This window comes from Zootoca vivipara, chromosome 17 (assembly GCF_963506605.1).
Source record: "Zootoca vivipara chromosome 17, rZooViv1.1, whole genome shotgun sequence".
Classification (NCBI taxonomy): Eukaryota; Metazoa; Chordata; class Lepidosauria; order Squamata; family Lacertidae; genus Zootoca; species Zootoca vivipara.
In genome coordinates this window covers 11,243,600-11,260,956 of record NC_083292.1, presented here as the reverse complement: position 1 = coordinate 11,260,956, position 17,357 = coordinate 11,243,600, and the positions used below count along the sequence as shown (strand labels likewise).

General features: G+C 45.1%; 1 protein-coding gene across 3 annotated transcripts in view; it reads left to right on the top strand.

The window, feature by feature from the left end:
- The window catches only part of ZDHHC8 (zinc finger DHHC-type palmitoyltransferase 8), a 135,319-nt gene extending 119,216 nt beyond the window's left edge, over positions 1–16,103 (top strand). For 2 of the 3 annotated variants that reach the window (XM_035099128.2, XM_035099125.2), the window contains exons 9-11: positions 325–434; positions 4,310–5,343; positions 8,438–16,103. In XM_035099128.2, the coding sequence (XP_034955019.2) occupies positions 325–434; positions 4,310–5,343; positions 8,438–8,621 (1,328 nt within the window). In that variant the 3' untranslated portion in view covers positions 8,622–16,103. The remainder of the gene's footprint in view (positions 1–324; positions 435–4,309; positions 5,344–8,437) is intronic. The other variant, XM_035099127.2, reaches the window with a different exon arrangement.
- The last annotated feature ends 1,254 nt before the right edge of the window (positions 16,104–17,357 follow it).

Sequence of the window (17,357 nt, the reverse complement as noted above, 5' to 3'; positions counted from 1 at the left end):
ACATGTTGGGAGTGAGGAGTCCATGGTAGGAGGGAAGCCATCCAAGTCAGGAGCCTGAGGAGTCACATCAAGCCATGTCTTCTGGCCTTGTAGGTCCTGGAATGAGGAGGCTGTTGATCCTCTACTTCAAAATAGGGCCTCTGTCCTGTCTTTTAAACTTCAGTTGCATGGAATAGTAAAAGACACTACACCTTGTGGAATAATATATGGTGTCTGTTTATATATCAAAACTGAAGAAAGCCAAAGGGGGGCGGGTTGAAGCCAGAGAATATGACTTAGTGGAAAGAAAGAGAGTGAGTTTTCTTTCCTCTTCCCCACATCCAGAGAGCAGCCTTTCACCCAAACTGATGAGCCCTCCCACGCCTGCAATGTACAAGTATCGTCCAGCTTTCAGCAATGATCCCAAAGTACACTACCATGGAGCATCCGAACAGGTAAGCCTATCAATAGTTTGTAGTCTTATGGACACTTAACTGGGAATAAGACCCTTTTGAATATGGTGGTGCTTGCTTCCAGGTCAAGAAGCACAGGATTACATTGTAGTAATATAATCAAAGAGTCGTTCCAAAATCAGCAATTATGCAGGAAAAAACTGCATGAAGAACAAATTTGAACTTCAGAAAAATTTTATTGTTCATTTCACTTCTATATTACTTTGTATTTTCAAGGAGGGGGGGAATCTCAAAGCAGTTTACAGACTACATTAATTCATCAAATCAAACAGTCCAGTATAAAATATTACAGAAGAAAGTAAAATATAAAGTATACATTCCAAGCAACATAATTAAAAGGAAACTAACATATTATCTTAAAAGATTTCCAAATAAAACATTAGAAAAGGAGGACAAGGACAGAATGCACATTTAACGCAGCAAAGTTAACAAAAAAATATTTACATTTCAAAAGAAAACTTAATTAAAAGAAGTCTATAAAATTCACATTTAAAACAGTATAATTAGCAAGAGAGTAAAATATTTTCTTAAGCAAAAAACATATCTGCTGCTGTTGCTGCTAAACTTTCCAATGGTGGTTCATGGCAGGCGATGACTTGGAAGCGCAGGCTCAATGACCTGGGTCTGCACTAAGAGACAGCCAAGATTATCTCTGTTCTCTTCAGCGGCCTCAGATTTTGCAGCTGGAGTCAATCCGGGCTCTGCTCTCCCAGGCCAGCAAGGGAGGGAGGAAGTCTTGCAGGTCTCACAGCCAAGATGGTCTTTGTTACATTTTCTAGCAAGAAGACCCAGAGGGGGGGGACTTCAGAAGTGGACCATTTTGTCCCTCCCAATTAGCTACAGTGCGGGCCATTTTATTTTTTACTCTCTATGAGCTGAAGTTTCTTCTCCTCGCATAAAGCAATCCCTCCGTTATACCATTGCCCTTTATAAACCTTAAAACCGAGGCAGAGACACCAAGCGAGAACTTGGTTTTAAGAAACATGCAGGGCTTTTGTTTTGTTTTTGGGATTGGAGTTCAGTGTAATGACTCATCAGTCTCTCTAAGGGGACTTGTCTGCTGGCTGATGGAAGGAGAGCTTTTGAAAGGGAGCCTTGCGGTGCAAGATTACAGCACTGAGTTAGCCTTGGCTGAGAAGCTTATTATCTCAACCGCTTCACCTTATTATCTTGACAAATGGCTTGCTGCTTCCCTCCGCTATTGCTTTATGTGTGCTTCAGCTAGAGCTGAACTTGTAGCCTGGAACTGAATAGATCGAGCAGAATCTTGGTTAAAAAGCAGGATTATGTATACTATGTGTAGCTTCCATGTTCATACGCCACAGAAGCAGGATGCTGGACATTTGTCCAGTCCAACAATGCTCTTTTTCTGTCTTCTTACAACTTTCTGTATATTGCAGTCCTGGACAAGAAAAGCAAGCAAGCACAGAATTGCAGCTTTTAGCACAGAATATTCCATGTTCCACCTCCATTGGTGGTGGGCAGAGTGCTGTTGAGCTTAGGTCCTGCTTCGGTGCTTCTCACAGGCATCTGATTGACCACTTGCGAGCCCAGGATGCTGGACCAGATGGGCCATTGGCCTGATCCAGCTGGCTCTTCTTATGTCCTTATCTACCCCTCGAAATCCCCTCTGGTGGCAAAGGCATGGAGAAATCGCAGGAGTCAGAGGTATACACTGATCTGTATCAGATTCCTAATGGTCACTGGGGGTGGGGGTGTTCATTGCCCCACATAATTTCTTGCCCTTCCTGTTGAGTAGAAGGCAGCGGGATAAATGATACAAAGGAGTAACGGGCGCACAAAGGCTGACACAAAACAGGAGTGATGATGCAGGATACAGGTGGGCAGAGATGCTGTTTGACTCTGGTCCCGCTTCTCACAGGGAACCAGGCAGAGGGCCTTTCCGGTAGTGGCGCCCGCCCTGTGGAACGCCCTCCCATCGGAGGTCAAGGAGATAAACAACTACAGTACCTGACATTTAGAAAACACCTAAAGGCAGCCCTCTTCAGGGAAGTTTTTAATCTGTGAAATTTTAATGTATTTTGGCATTTGTTGGAAGCAGCCCAGAGTGGTGGGGGAAACCCAGCCAGATGGGTGGGGTATAAATAAATAAATTCATAATAATAATAATAATAATAATAATAATAATAATAATAAGCACCCAGGTGGTGCTGTGGTTAAACCACTGAGCCTAGGGCTTGCTGATCAGAAGGTTGGCGGTTCGAATCCCTGTGACGGGGTGAGCTCCCGTTGCTCGGTCCCAGCTCCTGCCAACCTAGCAGTTCGAAAGCACGTCAAAATGCAAGTAAATAAATAGGAACCGCTACAGTGGGAAGGTAAACGGCGTTTCCATGTGCTGCTCTGGTTTGCCAGAAGCGGCTTTGTCATGCTGGCCACATGACCTGGAAGCTATACACCGGCTCCCTCGGCCAATAATGCAAGATGAGCGCGCAACCCCAGAGTCGGTCATGACTGGACCCTTTACCTTTACCTTTTAATAATAATAATAATAATAATAATAATAATAATAATCTAGTGAGTCATTGTGAGACTAGGATGCTGGACTGGGGGGGCAGGGGAGCTTTGGCCTGATCCAGCAGGGCTGCTCCTGTGTACTTAGAGGGGTTAGACAAATTCAGCAGCCTATGCAGTCAAACAGAGATTGGGAAACAGGTTTTGGGACTGCAAATCCCATCAGCCCCAGTAGGCCTGAGGGCCCCACCATCTCCAACAAGGACTTAACAGTGGGCATTAGGTGTATTTGATGTGTATTTTAATGAACGGCATAGAGTGAAAGGTTATGAGTCTTCGAGTCACGTGGAGAGTGTATGTACGAACTTGACAGTGCTCAGCTCATTTTTTTAGTTGCTGCTCTGTTAATATTGTTGTTTATAGATCATAAATGCCGTATTGATTTGTTGATCATACAGGCAGCCCCCTGTTTGTTCGGGGGCTACGTTCCGAGGCACCGCACACATCGGTGAAATCACGTATAATTGAAACCCATTGGAAAAGTCTGCAAACACCCCGCCTCCATTCTGCCCTTTTGGTGATGTTTCAGTGACATCCTTATGACGTTTCCGGGTCTCTTCCGGCGCAGTGCAATACAATCATGTGTATATTGAACCTGATTAAACAGGGCGCTGCCTGTATAATATTGACTTTTGCTATAATTGTGATGCTGATCTTTATTTTTTACTTGCTGCTTTGCTAACAGGGTTTTACAGATTGTAATTGTTTCATTGGTGATTTTTAAATTATTTTATATGATTTATGCTGAATTTGTGGTGCTCTTGTTATGCTACTATTTGTTGTTTGTTGGCCACTTTGGGATTTATTTGAATGAAAAGCAGCATAGAAATTCCATCAATCCCTCAATCAGTTACCATGGCCAATGGTCAAGGAAGATGGGAGGCTAGCAATATCTAGAGCAGTGTTTCCCAACCTTGTGCCTCCAGCTGTTTTCGGACTACAATTCCCATCATTCCTGACCACTGGTCCTGCTAGCTAGGGATGATGGGAGTTGTAGTCCCAAAACATCTGGAGGCACAAGGTTGGGAAACACTGATCTAGAGTAGGAGTAGTCAACCTTTTTATACATACCGCCCACTAATGCATCTTTCTTGATGGTAAAATTTCCTTACCACCCACCAGTGCTCGATGGAAGGAGGATTCAACTTGTGCCACAGAACCCCCTACCACCCAACTAGAATCCTGAAATGCCCACTAGTGGGTGGTAGAGACCAGGTTGACAACCCCTGTTCTAGAGGGTCATGAACCCATCACCCCCGCTACTGCCAACATTTTGCTGCTCCTGACCTCCCTCCCCTCCCTCTTCATATTTACTTTTCCATCAGATCTCCATTCAGGAAGGACACAAGCCAGGATCTGTGATGGAGGAGAATGACAGCAGCCTCGATTACCAGTCGGAGCCCAGCCTGGATATCCCAAACTACCGGAAGAGTTCCCTTCACAAGACGTACCAGTCTTCCCCGCTGCAGATCGACCCCTTTGCTGTCAACTCGAGGTCTTTGAGCCTGAAATCTGCCAGCAGGAGAGGAACAGACAAAATGCCCCTGCACCCCATGAAGTCAGAAGGGGCCACCTCCACACCTTACAAAAGCATCTTTTCCCCCAACTCTCTCTCAAACAGGAATGGGAGCTTGTCGTACGACAGCTTGCTGAACCCCATGTCCCCCTCAGGGAGGAGGTGCATAGCTCATTCCGCCGTAGGCTCTGTTGGATACCACTCGCCGTACTTGTCTGCCAAAATGTGCCACCTGCGGGGCAGGGAGCTTCAGCGCGTGCCCCCACAGAGCTTCAGCCCTGTGCTGGGCAGCTCGGCCCTGCGCCCACGTGACCCCTCTCCAGTGCGTTATGACAACCTATCGAAAACGATCATGGCGTCCATTCAGGAGAGGAAAGAAATGGAAGAGAGGGAGAAGCTCCTCCTCTCTCACCCGGACTCGGTGTTTGCAGACTCTGGTGTGTACGACACCCCTAGCTCCTACAGCCTTCAGCAAGTCAGCATGCTGTCCGAAGACCCCCGTACCATAGTGATGAGGTATGGCTCTAGGGACAACCTGATGGGCAACAGCTTTAGCGTGAGGAATCCTGTGCTGCAGGCATCCGTTTCTTCGCTCTCAAGTGCGATGACCAGAACGTCAAGGACTTCCACTCCTTCCCTCCAAGCTGACCTAGCCAATAACAATGTCCAGGCCCACCAGGCACTGCAGGGCAGGATGAGCAATGGCTCCTATAAGTCACCCAGCCACCAAGTCCCGTCATCCCCCGGGGGGATTCCCAGGTCGCCCTCTTATGGAGGCCCTAAAGCTGTCTCCTTCGTTAACACCATGGAGATAACAGAGGCACAGCCTATGGGGACTCCAAGGTACGGATAGGCTTTCATATTACTGTTGTTGTTGACAGCAGGCAAGCAAGAAAAAGGGGGAAGAAGCACTTCAAATGAACAAAGAGTGCTTTGGTGCTCACTGATGAAAGACTCGTTATTATAGCTCAGTGCCTTTCTGAGTAAAAAAAAAAGCAAAACTCCTTGAGCTTGACAACTCTCACTCTCTCTCTCTCTCTCTCTCTCTCTCTCTCTCTCTCTCTCTCTCTCTCTCTCTCTCTCACACACACACACACACACACACACACACACGGGGGGGGGGGAGAAATTCTTAAAATCTAGCCAACTATAGAAACATCTTGGGAGTACAGAAATAAGTAAATGGTTAAATCTTTGTCCACCTTTTTCAAGCTGTTTCTGTAGTTGGGTAGATTTTAAAAGCAGAACTGGTCCCGTCCCCCCTTTTAATGAAAATAAATAAATTCTCAAGCCTCTGAAGCTTCTAAGGCACTGAGCAATAATTAAGGGCCTTTTGTAACATCCCATGGAGAAACATGCACGGCTCATCTGAGGTTGCAGGACCATGGATAGCTTCAAGTGAGCAACGTGCTCCAACCAGGGTTGGGGATCAGGCTGAGGCCTTGGGAAATGCTGTTCCCAGGCTCTGCCCCCTGCTGGAGAACGTCATAGCTTTCAAGGGCCAATCGTGTGATCTGTTCCATAGCCTCCCTCCTGGTTCCCTCCTTGCATTGCTGGCCCAGCGGCACGCAGGGGGAGGCATCTGGCTCCAGGCTCTGATCCTACGGGCCCTGCTGGTCTGAGAAGTTCTTCTTCTGGGAGCTCCTGTCTGACAGCCTCAAGCGCAGCAGATTTCTGATCTCCAGCAGTCAGCTCACACAGCCCTGAACTCTTTAGCTGGTGCCTCTGACCCTGTGTCTGGATTGCTGGTGAAACCAGGGGTTAAGACACCACCTGTGGCACTCCTGAGGTCTACATAGAGGTGCTGCATATAGGATTGAAGTGTTAACCATTACAGTGGTGCCTCGCTTAACGAAAGGATTTTTCTAGCGGAGGTTGCCTCGCTAGACGAATTCGTTTTACGAGAAATTCGTCTAGTGAATCGCGGTTTCCCATAGGAATGCATTGAAATTCAATTAATGCGTTCCTATGGGCATATATATATATATATATATATATATATATATATATATATATATTCAATGCATTCCTATGGGATTCGCTAGACAAATTTTTCGTTATAAGAATTGACCCATGGAACGAATTAAATTCGTCTAGCGAGGCACCACTGTAATTAACTAATAATTAATTAATTAATTATTCTACCTTTCTCCTAGTGCAGGACCTAAGGCAGTTCACAATATGAATTAAAAACAGATACAGTGGTGTTGTTTTTTAATTTTTTTAAAAATCACCCGCCCGTTATAAATATATTGTGACCTGGATTTGGGGATATCTGCCGGACCTAATTCTAACCCTATATGAGCTAATGTGGTAGGATTTATTTGCCTAAAGATACGCGGTGCATGTAGCAGCTCAGTTTTAAAATTGGAATGACAATTCCTGGGATAGTTCCTGGGAAATGTGGCCGTTTAATTTGAACGATGTGTGGAAACATGCAGTTTTTTTACAACAACAACAACAACTGCATTTTGCCATGTTTGCCTTGGAGTAGAATGACATTTAGGTTTTCCTGATAGGTGTATGAAATCCTCCCATCCTCACACTTTTAAGTAGTGGATCTGGCATTTCTGAAGCATTTCATTCTCAAGTAGCATGTTAGAGCCTGTCTTCCTGGACGTGGAGAAGGCGAATATGGGTTGAAAGATTTACTCAGCCATGAAGATTACTAGGTGGCATTGGATCATACCTCTCAGCATAGCTGCCAAGTCTCCCGTATTCCCTGGGAAATCCCCATTTTTCCAGCTGTTCCTAGCTGAAAAAAACGGATTTTTTTGTTTTCCCCCGGTTTATTCTGGCGCGGTGGCCATTTTGGAACTGGGTGGAGCATGCTCAGAAGTGACTTTTGATGCTGCTCTGCCCAGTTCCAAAATGGCTGCAGTGCGACTTCTGGCACGGCGGCCATTTTGGAACTGGGCAAAGCAGCATCAAAAGTCACTTCTGAGCATGCTCCGCCCAGTTCCAAAATGGCGGCAGCGCTACTTCCGGTCTGCTACTTTCAGCCCGGTCCATTATTTCTCCGACAGCAACTTGGCAGGTATGCCTCTCAGGGCTATTGTGAGGATAAAGTGGGACAACCTCAGGTATGCTGTCTTGAGCTCCTTGGAGGTCAGGCAGATAACATTAAGAAATTGAAGTGGCAGGACTTGGTATGTTTGTGTATTTCTCCTGAAGCTGAAGTCCGGCTTCCCCACCACCTTTGACCATAGCTGTCAAGTTCTCCCTTTTTTTAAAGGGAAATTCCCTTAAGCTGAGTAGGCTTCCTCGCGAGAAAAGGGGAAACTTGACAGGTATGCCTTTGACAGTCAGCAAATCAAGTGTAGTTCATTAGACTGCCTTATGCCATACTTCAGCCGAGCTGCCCAGTTTTGAAAAATAAATAAAATGGCACATATCTGTTAAATTAAACGTATGCCCATCCTTCTCTTCTTAAACCAGTTTTTTTAAAATAAAAAAAGCATTGAGTAAAAACTGATTTGGGTATGTGGGTTAGTGACATCACTGATATTCAGCCAATCAGTGCTGTGCACAGCATGCTTTTATTCACCATAAGCGCATGGAACCATTTTCTTCTGGTTCCCTATCACAAAGATGGAGCCCTCCAGACATCGTTGTACTGCACCTTCCATTGTCCCCAGCCAGCATGGCCAATGTTTGGGGATGTTGGGAGTTGTAGTCCACCATCACCACCAGTCCATCAGCAGGCCACAGATTCCCCATCCCTGCCATAGGAAAAAAAGCTGTCTTCCTAAACAAAACTCAGTGACTACAAGTGGCTCTTGCAAATGTCTAAGCAAGTGGCTCTTGCAAATGTTTTCTCTGACTGTTCTTTGCAGAACCAGAGCAGAAGCAACCTCTTGGATGTTTACGTTGAGCTATGGCTACTGTTGCTTTCTGTCTACTAACTCCCAATCCCACTGTCTTTCTTCCAACACAGGGAAGACATCCAGTTGAAGACACCTCACAGTAAAATTAATGGACAGCCAAAAGGAATTTCCAGAGTAGAGTGTCGACTAGGTTCAACGTCTAGCTCCCAGGGGGCCCCCCTGAGTCCTGCTAGACACTCAAACGTTAAGAAAGTGTCTGGAGTGGGTGGAACAACCTACGAAATTTCAGTATAAAAAGAAATTCGTAATATAAAGAGCCATCCGCAAACCCGGCCGTGAAGCTAGGTGCACTGTGAAGAGTCACACAACAATGCCAACAAGATGAAAAGTAGGAGCAGCAGCTGATGGTGACCTTTCTGTATTATGGTATTTTGTGTTGTTTTTATTAAAAGAAAAAGAAAACTACATACACACAATCTTTTTTTTTCTTGGCCAAAAACCAGCTGCAGCCTTATTCTTGAAGGAATCTGACTTTGTACAGCTCATTGGAAACTATCCTGAACAGACAATTGGGAACTAATTTAACATCTACTGACGTATGGCACCACAATTCAGAGGGGTTTTTTTTGTTTGTTTTTTGTGTGTGGAAGAGAATGGGAAAGCTATTGTGCGTTTGTCTCTGTCCACCAAACCTTGTCATGTGGACATTGTCGTGCTGTGGTCTAATAACAATTTCATGTGGGCGTAGCGTTTTCTCTTAAACTCTCCAGGGTTGACGGAAAAGAATATGAAGGAGCGGCGGGGCCCTACAAGGGTTTCATATATTTGGGTAGGGGGTTTGGCCTATCAGTGATAAAACTGTTCAGTTGTTTGGAGAATTTGGGTATGTAGCAGACCGTTGCCCCCAATCAGCAGGGTTGTTTCAGGGTTGGCTTCTTCCTTCCTTGCCTACAATGGTTTCTGATTCGTTTCTGGGGAGAATGCAGATTCCTTGTGCCTGTTCTCATGCAGGAGGATAGATCTGCTTCTTCCATTGGAATGAATGGGGAAGCTCACATGTACATTGAAGGTAATGCGCACAAGTGACCATCTATGGATCTCTGCATTGGTGAGCAAACACGTGAGGAAGAACTCCCAAGTGATGTTGATTGTACCCCTTTTCAACTGAAGGAGGCCGGTGGATTCCCAGTAGCCATTTGAGTATCCAGCAACCATCTTGGAAGACTGGTCTACATGGGCAAAATAAGGAAAGGGATGGTTTTTTAGTTACCCTATTGCTATTTGTGGTCGTGTAGGAGATTCTGTGTAAACAACTGCACCTGTCTTTCCATGTCCTAGAACTGTTAAATAACTAAGGAACTTCCATTCTTCCTTGGACAATTTTAGGTAGGTTTTTTTTTTTAACGAAAAGAAAAAAGCCTGTCTTGCTCATGAGAGAGAGAGAGAGAGAGAGAGAGAGAGAGAGAGAGAGAGAGAGAGAGAGAGAGAGAGAGAGAGAGAGAATCAAATATTCAGATGGTAACCTATTAATGTAAACAGCCATCTTCCTTCCTCCTCTTTTTGTGCTACTGGAGATGGGCTGTAATACAGTGTATCGTCTTGCACGGGTGCAGTGTGTATAATCTCAATGCAAGATATTCTATGATCTGTTGAAATTTGCTGTGTGTGTGTGTGTGTGTGTGTGTGTGTGTGTGTGTGTACGCACATGATTGCGTGCGTAATTGATAGTGTGTGATTGTCAGCCGGGCACGTGCCTGTAGGAGATAAGTTTTATTGCTTGCCTGATGATCAGTGAACGCTAAATATTTAGAGACAAGTCAGAGACAAGTCAGGTATATTCCAGTTCTGGAGCTCACATGAATGGGAATTTGGAGACAAAATAATAATAATCCTTAAGCAACTTGTTTACAAAGATTCAAGACGTTCATTCTCTGAATTAGAAAGTGCTTCTTGTCCTGCCACCCCAGAGTTGTCAATCACAGACACTATTGGATTTGCACGTTTTTAGAGAAAAGCAAGTTGTAAAAAACATTGCATTTAGGGACCTGATGCTTGACGTGATTGCCTTAAACCTTTCTTTTTTGTTATTCAAATGATTTATTTTATGAGTATCCCTAAGTGAAGGGGTAAGAATTTTAAAAAGGTATAAATGACACCAGAGACTATTTGCAGGAGACCTGAATGAGATCATGACTCCAGTGCTGAGTAGGGAGGAGGTAAATCCTGTTCCATTTACCGATTAAAAATGGCCTCCATTAAGTTTATATTTGTTCTGTGCAGTGAAACCTGGAGGTTTTCCCTTGCAGCACAACCACCAGCTACAAGGCAAGGGAGTCGCCAAATAATAACTGAAACAGTGATGTCAGGTGCCAATTGAACTGGTAGGGTAGAAGGCAGGGAGGCCAACAGTAGGTGGCGCCAGAGCAAATGACAAGCAGAGCCAGCTTATTCTATTTTGTCCCTCTCCTCCTCCCTACTGTGTTTTACAAGGGCAGACTAGGGCAGAGGAAGGTGACAGTCGGTGCAACCCCTGGATTGGCTGTGAGTAAGGAGGGAGGCAGGTAGGGATTGGCTGAGGGCAGACTGAGGTTGGTAGGGCAGTACCCCATTCACCCTAATGGACCAACAGAGTGGGAAAGTTGGCCAATTTCTCCAGCAGAATACAGAAAGATGCCTTATGCCTTGTATTTGTTCATCTAGTACTATCTGCCCTGACCATAGCTGCCAAGTTATCCCTTTTTTTAAGGGATTTTCCCTTATGCTGAATAGGCTTCCTCGCGAGAAAAGGGAAAACTTGGCAGCTATGGCCCTGACTGTCAGTGGCCCTCCAAGGGTCTCAAGTAAAGAGTCTCGCCCATTGGCTGATCCTGCCACCCAAATCTTTTTCAAGCTGGAGGTGCCTGGAATTGAACCTGGGACTGGCTCTACCACTAAGCTACGATCTCAACTGCAGCGCCAACAATCCTGTTCTCATCATTGCCCCCTCCCTTATCATTGCTGCAATTAACCACGCACATCAAATTAACTAAGCATGGCAATAAATACAAACACACACAACTTCAGCGGACCATGCAGCCAAGTCACATGCAGCTGACTCTCAAAACAGCTCTGCTTTCAAAAACTTGAGTGTTTTTGTTTCAGCATATTTAGGTCGTCTCAGTCCAGAGCCCTTCAGCCGACACTTGTTGTTTAGTCGTTTAGTCATGTCTGACTCTTTGTCATGGACCAGAGCATGCCAGGCACTCCTGTCTTCCACTGCCTCCCGCAGTTTGTTCAGTGTCCAACCATCTCGTCCTCTGTCATCCCCTTCTCCTAGTGCCCTCCATCTTTCCCAACATCAGGGTCTTTTCCAGGGAGTCTTCTCTTCTCATGAGGTGGCCAAAGTATTGGAACCTTAGCTTCAGGCTCTGTCCTTCCAGTGAGCCTCAGGGCTGATTTCCTTCAGAATGGATAGGTTTGATCTTCTTGCAGTCCATGGGACTCTCAGGAATCTCCTCCAGCACCATAATTCAAAAGCATCAATTCTTCGGCAATCAGCCTTCTTTATGGTCCAGCTCTCACTTCCATACGTCACTACTGGGGAAACCATAGCTTTAACTATCCGGACCTTTGTCGGCAAGGTGATGTCTCTGCTTTTGAAGATGTTGTCTAGGTTTGTCATTGCTTTTCTCCTAAGAAGCAGGTGCCTTTTAATTTTGTGACTGCTGTCACCATCTGCAGTGATCAAGGAGCCCAAGAAAGTAAAATCTCTCACTGCCTCCATTTCTTCCCCTTCTGTTTGCCAGGAGGTGATGGGACCAGTGGCTCTTTAATTCCTCCTCACTTTCTGCCATCAAGGTTGTGTCATCAGCATGGCGCCCTGCAAATTTGCACAGCTGGTGACAGCCACAGCTGGCTTCCTCTCTGCAGGATGGTTTTGATAGAAAAGGCAAGGATCCTTCTCTGGGGCTTGCTTCCTGTTCTTCCGGTCAACCACTGATAACGAATAGGATCCACACACGAGGGGAGTGGTGAAGTTAATCCTTTCGTCCTCTGCTGCCACCAGAGGAAAAATCTGGAGGTGACTTAGTAGTCATAATAATAATAATAATAATAATAATAATAATAATAATAATTTATTTATACCCCGCCCATCTGGCTGGGTTTCCCCAGCCACTCTGGGCGGCTCCCAACCGAATATTAAAAACACAATACAGCATTAAACATTAAAAACTTCCCTAAACGGGGCTGCCTTCAAATGTCTTTTAAAGGTTGCTTATTGCCTTGACATCTGCTGGGAGGGCGTTCCACAGGGCAGGTGCCACTACCGAGAAGGCCCTCTGCCTGGTTGCATTGGAAGGAAAGTTACCATTGATGCCAACATTGGGATTTCCTCCCAAAGTCAATGCATGCTTCAGAAGTGAGGAGGGCCATACCTCAGGGCTGGAACATATGCTCTGTGCACAAAAGATCTCAGGTTCAAGCCCTAGCATCTTTTGGTTAGGACTGCGACAGAGCCCTGTTTATAATCCTGTAGCGACCAGTCAGTATAGACTATACTGAGCTAGATGAGCCAATGTTCTGACTCAGTTTAAGGCTTTCCTAAGAAGGTTTCCCCCCCAGGATAGCCACATCGCAAGAGGAAGTTGAATCCCCCCCCTCCGCTCTTCTCTTAATCCCATTATAAATGCGTCATATTCCGCCCCCCCCCCCAGCCTCCCAACTGATGGATTTTGCATTTGACTAAAGCTGCAGATCAGATACAAAGATGTATTGAACACCACCATGTCTAGTTTGAACCTTCAGTACCTTTTAAGTTTTATTCTCTCATCCTTGTTTCATTATTCTCCCAACTGTTTTGGTTTCCTAGATGAGGGGACGGGGGGGGGGGAGAGAACTGCTAAAAGATTCTAAAGAGGAAACAAAAAAGGCTGCAAAGGTTCTAGGTCTAAACTGCAGACAACCCCCCCCCCCCAAAAAACACCTGTTTCATGGGAATGGTACAGGATTTTGCACCTGGATAAGCACATCGCTCTATGAGCATTCTGGATCAGGAAATGTTTCATGGCACCTGTGGGTTTGTTTGTTTATTTGTTTTGTCATTAGTCTTCGTCTTCTGAAGCCAACTAGCCCCGTGGTTCCGTCTGCCTGGGGCTCTGCTAAAGGGGCTGCGCAGTGGAGGCCATTTATCAAACTACAATTTTGAGACCCAGAAGCATTCTAGCACATCATTCTTATGTTCACAGAAAGGTGCAAGGGTATTTATTACCGGAATGATGAACTACCGAGCGAAAGTTCAACAGAACATGTGGCCAGTTTTGTGCCATCTCCAATTTGGAAACAGCACAATGTCTACAAGACGGATACAGTCTACTCAGTGCGCACCAAAATGTGTGGCATCCTCTGATCCTGCTTTCCGAGAGAATAAGGGTGGAGGAATCATAGAAAACGGGGGAGGTGCAGATGGAGGAATGTACAGCTGCATCATATGTTCCATCATGTATGTGGTACGGTCATACCTCTTCTTGCAAACGCTTCATGTTGCATTTTTTCGGGTTAAGAATGCGGCAAACCTGGAAGTGTTTACTTCCGGGTTTTGCCACACGCTCAGAAGCATTTTGCGCAGTTTGCACATGCGCACAAGCATTCTGCGCAATTTGTGCATGCGCACAAGCGCTCTCACGCTTCACACATGTTCAGAAGCGGCGCTCTGGTTACCGACTTTTCGGGGTGCGAACGGCACCCCGGAATGGATCATGTCCGCAACCAGAGGTATGTATGTGTGAGTGGCTGTGCATGCACAGATCCGCCGCCCGAGTGCATGTATGGTTCTGGAGATTGTGTGAGCCTGCCCTTGCTTCCCTGTAACTGCGCACAGGATCACAGTCTGGGGCTGGATGGCTCATGCCTGCAGACTTCACATGGGTATACTACCGTATAAGTGCCAACAAAATATATTGTAGAAATTGGAGTTCTTGGTGAAGTCCAGAAATAAACAGTAAATTGCAAGAAATCTGGCCAGGAGGAAGATGAATTTCAAGTAAGTCTTCCAAAGGTTTTATTTATGTAATGATAGGACGAATTCAAATAGGAATCAATTCAAGTAGGATAGCGAGGCAAATAAAAATTAATTCCAGTGAAAAAATCCCAGGACAAGTGCAAACTATAGTACACTCTGACCATTAAAACATTGCTGATGAAGAATTGGCGAAACAGGGCCTTGTCCTGGGGTTTTTTCACTGGAATTAATTTTTATTTGCCTCACTATCATACTGGATTTGATTCCTGTTTGAATTCATCCTATCATTACATAAATAAAACAACAACAACAATAACAACAACAACAACAACAACAAACTTTATTTGCATAGCCAACAGCCATAGCAACAAAATACATGCAATATAGAATTAAAAACAACAAGGATAAAAAAATCATATGACTATGGTTGTCGGTTCCGGTCATGGAGGAGACAAGCTGATCCTGGCTACTCCCCAATTGAAGGCAAGATTTATGCTCTTAATATATTCCTGGGCACCATCTTACTTGTCTCTCAACCTTCTTCTCCTCATTGCTTCTTCAGTGCTCTTTTATCAGTATCCCTTTGAAAGCTCTGATTAACGGCCTTACTGTTATCGTATCGGCCTAAGCTGGCGGCCGGTGGCTGTAAAGGAAGCCGAGCACTCCTCCAGCCTCTCATGAATGGAAGGCACTGCTAAACATAAATAAAACTTTTTGAATACTTACTTGAAATTCATCTTCCTCCTGACCCGAGTCCTTGCAACAAAATATATTGAGCTAATTTGGTACCAGAGCATGAACTTGGTCCCAGTGTTTCAGCTGATCAGGCTCATAGACCAGCGCATGGAAATTAGACAATGAGTTAGCAATGTCCATTAATTTCAGTGGGTCTGCTCTGAGCAGGGTTTATCATTGGATACAAAGCCGGTGAGGTGGTTAAAATTGTTACAGTTTTAAAATGGGACGGTGAAAAACAAGAGTGGTGTGCGGAGGCCTGCCTCAGCATATTGGAGCACCAGTATTGATAGCGCTTAGTGTTCGAAGACAGAGTGCATGTAATTACTAGATTACAGTGTCACAGCAGGCAAGTGGGTGGGCTCTTCCCTTTTGCTGGCACTGGCAACCACCTGACCCTTTGCATAATATTAAACTACCCAGTGGAAAGCAAACTCCATGATTTTAGCGGAAAGACAAACGTAATGTTTAAGAAGCAATGCGACCAGCCTGTGAATCCTCTTACAGCATTCAGTCCAACCGTAACGACTCCTTGTCTCGAGGGCAAAACTCTGAAACAGAATAATTCTGAAAGTCTGCAGCCAAAAGGTGGCTGGCTTGTTCATGATGTTGATTGGCTGGCTTTCCATGACATCATCAGCAAGAAATGTCTGCCTTCCCAATTCTTTGGGGTAGTTTTGGACTTACAGCAACAACAGTGAAAAGTCTTGTGGCACCTTATGTTGTGACGAATACATTGTGTTAGAGGCATGCATGGCCCCAGGGCCCATTGCAAAAGAAGATTAAGTGGTGCTTGGAGAGATTATTAGAGCATATAATTCCAATTTTACTTCATCTGCTTTGGTAATCTCTTTGTTTCCAGGCTCAATTTAACGTGATGATAATTGGCCTTTGAAAAACCCTAAATGGTTTAGGACTGGATTAGCTCAGAAGCAACCTGCTTCTATGTGAATCTGCTCAGGCTTTGAAATCAGCCTTACAGGCCCTGAATCTCTATACCAGGCATCCCCAAACTGCGGCCCTCCAGATGTTTTGGCCTACAACTCCCATGATCCCTAGCTAACAGGACCAGTGGTCGGGGAAGATGGGAATTGTAGTCCAAAACATCTGGAGTGCCGAAGTTTGGGGATGCCTGCTCTATACTGTCCATATGTGAGATCTGGCAGGGAGTGCAGGCCATGAGATACAGAGTCTTTTCTGTGCTGGCACCACAATGAAGAAACTCCTTTTGGGGCAAATTTGTTAGGCTCCCTCTGTGCCTTTCGATGGATGGTAAAGCATTTTCATTCAAGCTAGAATTTAATTAGTGATTAGCATTTAGTGATTTAATTCATTATAGTGTGGGTCTTTTCCTGGAGTTTTAGTACTGGTGTCTTTTGAATGTTGTTTTGATGGAGGTATTATTCTACTGTTTTGTTTTCCCTTTTTGGTAAGCTGCTTTTGTTATCTGCTTATTGTTTGTATTCTGTTCTGTTCCTAAAATAACTGTGCAATCCTATGCATGCCTACTCAGAAATAAGAGAAGCAAGCCCATGGGTAGCCAAACTAAGGCCCAGGGGCCTGATCTGGCCCAATTGCCTTCTCAATGCGGCCCGCGGACAGTCCGGGAATCAGCGTGTTTCTACATGAGTAGAATGTGCCCTTTTATTTAAAGTGCATCTCTGGGTTATTTGTGGGGCCTGCCTGGTGTTTTTACATGAGTAGAATGTGTGCTTTTATTTAAAATGCATCTCTGGGTTATTTGTGGGGCATAGGAATTTGTTCATTTTTTGGTCCGCCCCCCCCCCCAAGGTCTGAGGGACAGTGGACCGGCCCCCTGCCGAAAAAGTTTGCTGAGCCCTAAGACTATGGACTGTATCCATTGCTAGTCCCATGCAGAGTAGACCCATTGAAACGGATGCACAGGACTAATTTTAGTGCATTAACTTCAATAGGTCTACTCTGAATAGCACTTAGTTGGATACAACCCTATTTTTTATGTGGGGGTTGGGTGATTCTAAAGCTTTTATTGCCAAGCTGCAGTAGCTGTAGGGATAGAGGTTGAAAACTGAATGCATTTGGGGGGATACGTATCATTAGGTTAAGATGTATGATGGATCCGTGCACACATAAGCTGCAAACGGTAGCTTGTTAAATCCAGACACAAGACTCCTCTGGGATGGGGAGATACATTTCATATTAATAGGCTTATGATAGACCCAGATTTCCCCCCCCACCCCCCTTCTTCTTTGAAGTTTGCATTTAAAATAGCCTGAAAGGCCCAGAGACGACAGTAAATTATTCAAATCTTCCTGGAA